The sequence below is a fragment of the Ipomoea nil genome, unplaced genomic scaffold, assembly GCF_001879475.1.
Source record: "Ipomoea nil cultivar Tokyo-kokei standard unplaced genomic scaffold, Asagao_1.1 scaffold2826, whole genome shotgun sequence".
Classification (NCBI taxonomy): Eukaryota; Viridiplantae; Streptophyta; class Magnoliopsida; order Solanales; family Convolvulaceae; genus Ipomoea; species Ipomoea nil.
In genome coordinates, this window is record NW_017619254.1 from 3,430,797 (window position 1) to 3,432,221 (window position 1,425).

The following is a 1,425-nucleotide window of genomic DNA, read 5'->3' on the forward strand; positions in this document are numbered from 1 at the left end:
CACACAACGAATCCTCACAATGTGAAAGGTAACAGATGATTATTTACACAATAACCCTGTAATACCCACATCACTACTACTGAAACCTAACAAAAAATGAATAAACCAACAGAATGGACACTTAGAAGAAGAATTCAACTGTGTGAATGAAACTTGAATGTGAATAGACAAGGAGGCGGGTTGTACAAATTGGACAGACAGACTAGGGCACTTGAATGTGAACGGACGAGGTGGGTTTTGTACAAATTTCACAGGCTAGGGCATGTATTCGGTCTCGAGTGTTGGTTGAGTTCTTGTTACAGTAGCAGCAGGCGCTTTCGTGCTTCCAACCCTGGTCATTTGCAATGCTTCCCCGACCTCCGAAGCCCTTTCCATCTGTTGCATTTTCTTCTTGCGTTTGTACTTGCACACCCAGACTATAAGAAACGCTAACAGAACCAACAGTGCCAATCCTCCTACCACCGACCCAACTATGATCCCAACCTTTTTGGATTTCTTACCCTCGGAACTTGGTGCCTGTGCTTGTTTTGGCGCTCCTGCTGGTGGCGGTGGTGGAGGAAACACTGGGGCAGGAGAAGGAGCAATGGACTCGACCACAATAGAGAAATGGCCCTGCTGGAACGTTGTGCATATGTTGTCGGATAACACATTGCTGAAATTAACAGAACCTTTTAAATCAATTGAAACACACTTTGCAGTAGATCCACCAGGCACTGATTTCACGTCTGGAAACCTTATAGAGATGGGCTTATCAGATGCCGTAATATTCCACTCCTGCAAGTTCGTGGCTGACAGGTTTGTTGCATCATAAGCAAGAAGACCAAGAACGGGAGCTAAATACATGTACCCAGATAAAGGATAATACTTCATAGACAAATTGCCCAAGTTTTGATAGACCAAGACAAGCCTCTTAACATAAGGGTGCACTATAACTTCAACAGGTATTTCAAACTCGTTATAGGTGACACCTTTACTCCTTAAGCTGCCACTCCTAAGCCTCAATGCAGAAACCTTAATCCCTGTCAAATTCGAGGGGACACTTCCCCCGTATACCACCCCAGTTTTGGGTCGTCGACCAAATGCTTGATAAGCATAATCTTGGAGAAGTGCATCCAGAGACCGTGCAGCTGCCAGAGCAGAACCAGACAACTGAGCACTGCCTAATTGCGGCAACCAGAACAACCATATCACAAGAAGCATCGACAGACCTCCAAGAAGCCCCATCGACGCTTCACAATATCCAAACACCAACCAGTAACAGTCCCAGTCAATGTGGATCGCCCACAAAGTTACCACAATGGAACCACCAAATTATTAACTTATCCAGGAAAATTCTTGGATCCAGAATGGTAACAGGATTGAAAACCTGACCAGAATACCTATTATTATATCAACTAACACAGAAGCTTCACAGTCACACCTCAC

General features: G+C 44.6%; 1 protein-coding gene across 1 annotated transcript; it reads right to left on the reverse strand.

Moving 5' to 3' along the window:
* Nucleotides 1-255: 255 nt before the first annotated feature.
* Nucleotides 256-1,224, reverse strand: LOC109158761. Its single transcript, XM_019306658.1, has one exon. The coding sequence runs from the start codon at nucleotides 1,222-1,224 to the stop codon at nucleotides 256-258; it is 969 nt and encodes a 322-aa protein (XP_019162203.1).
* Between the last annotated feature and the right edge of the window lie 201 nt (nucleotides 1,225-1,425).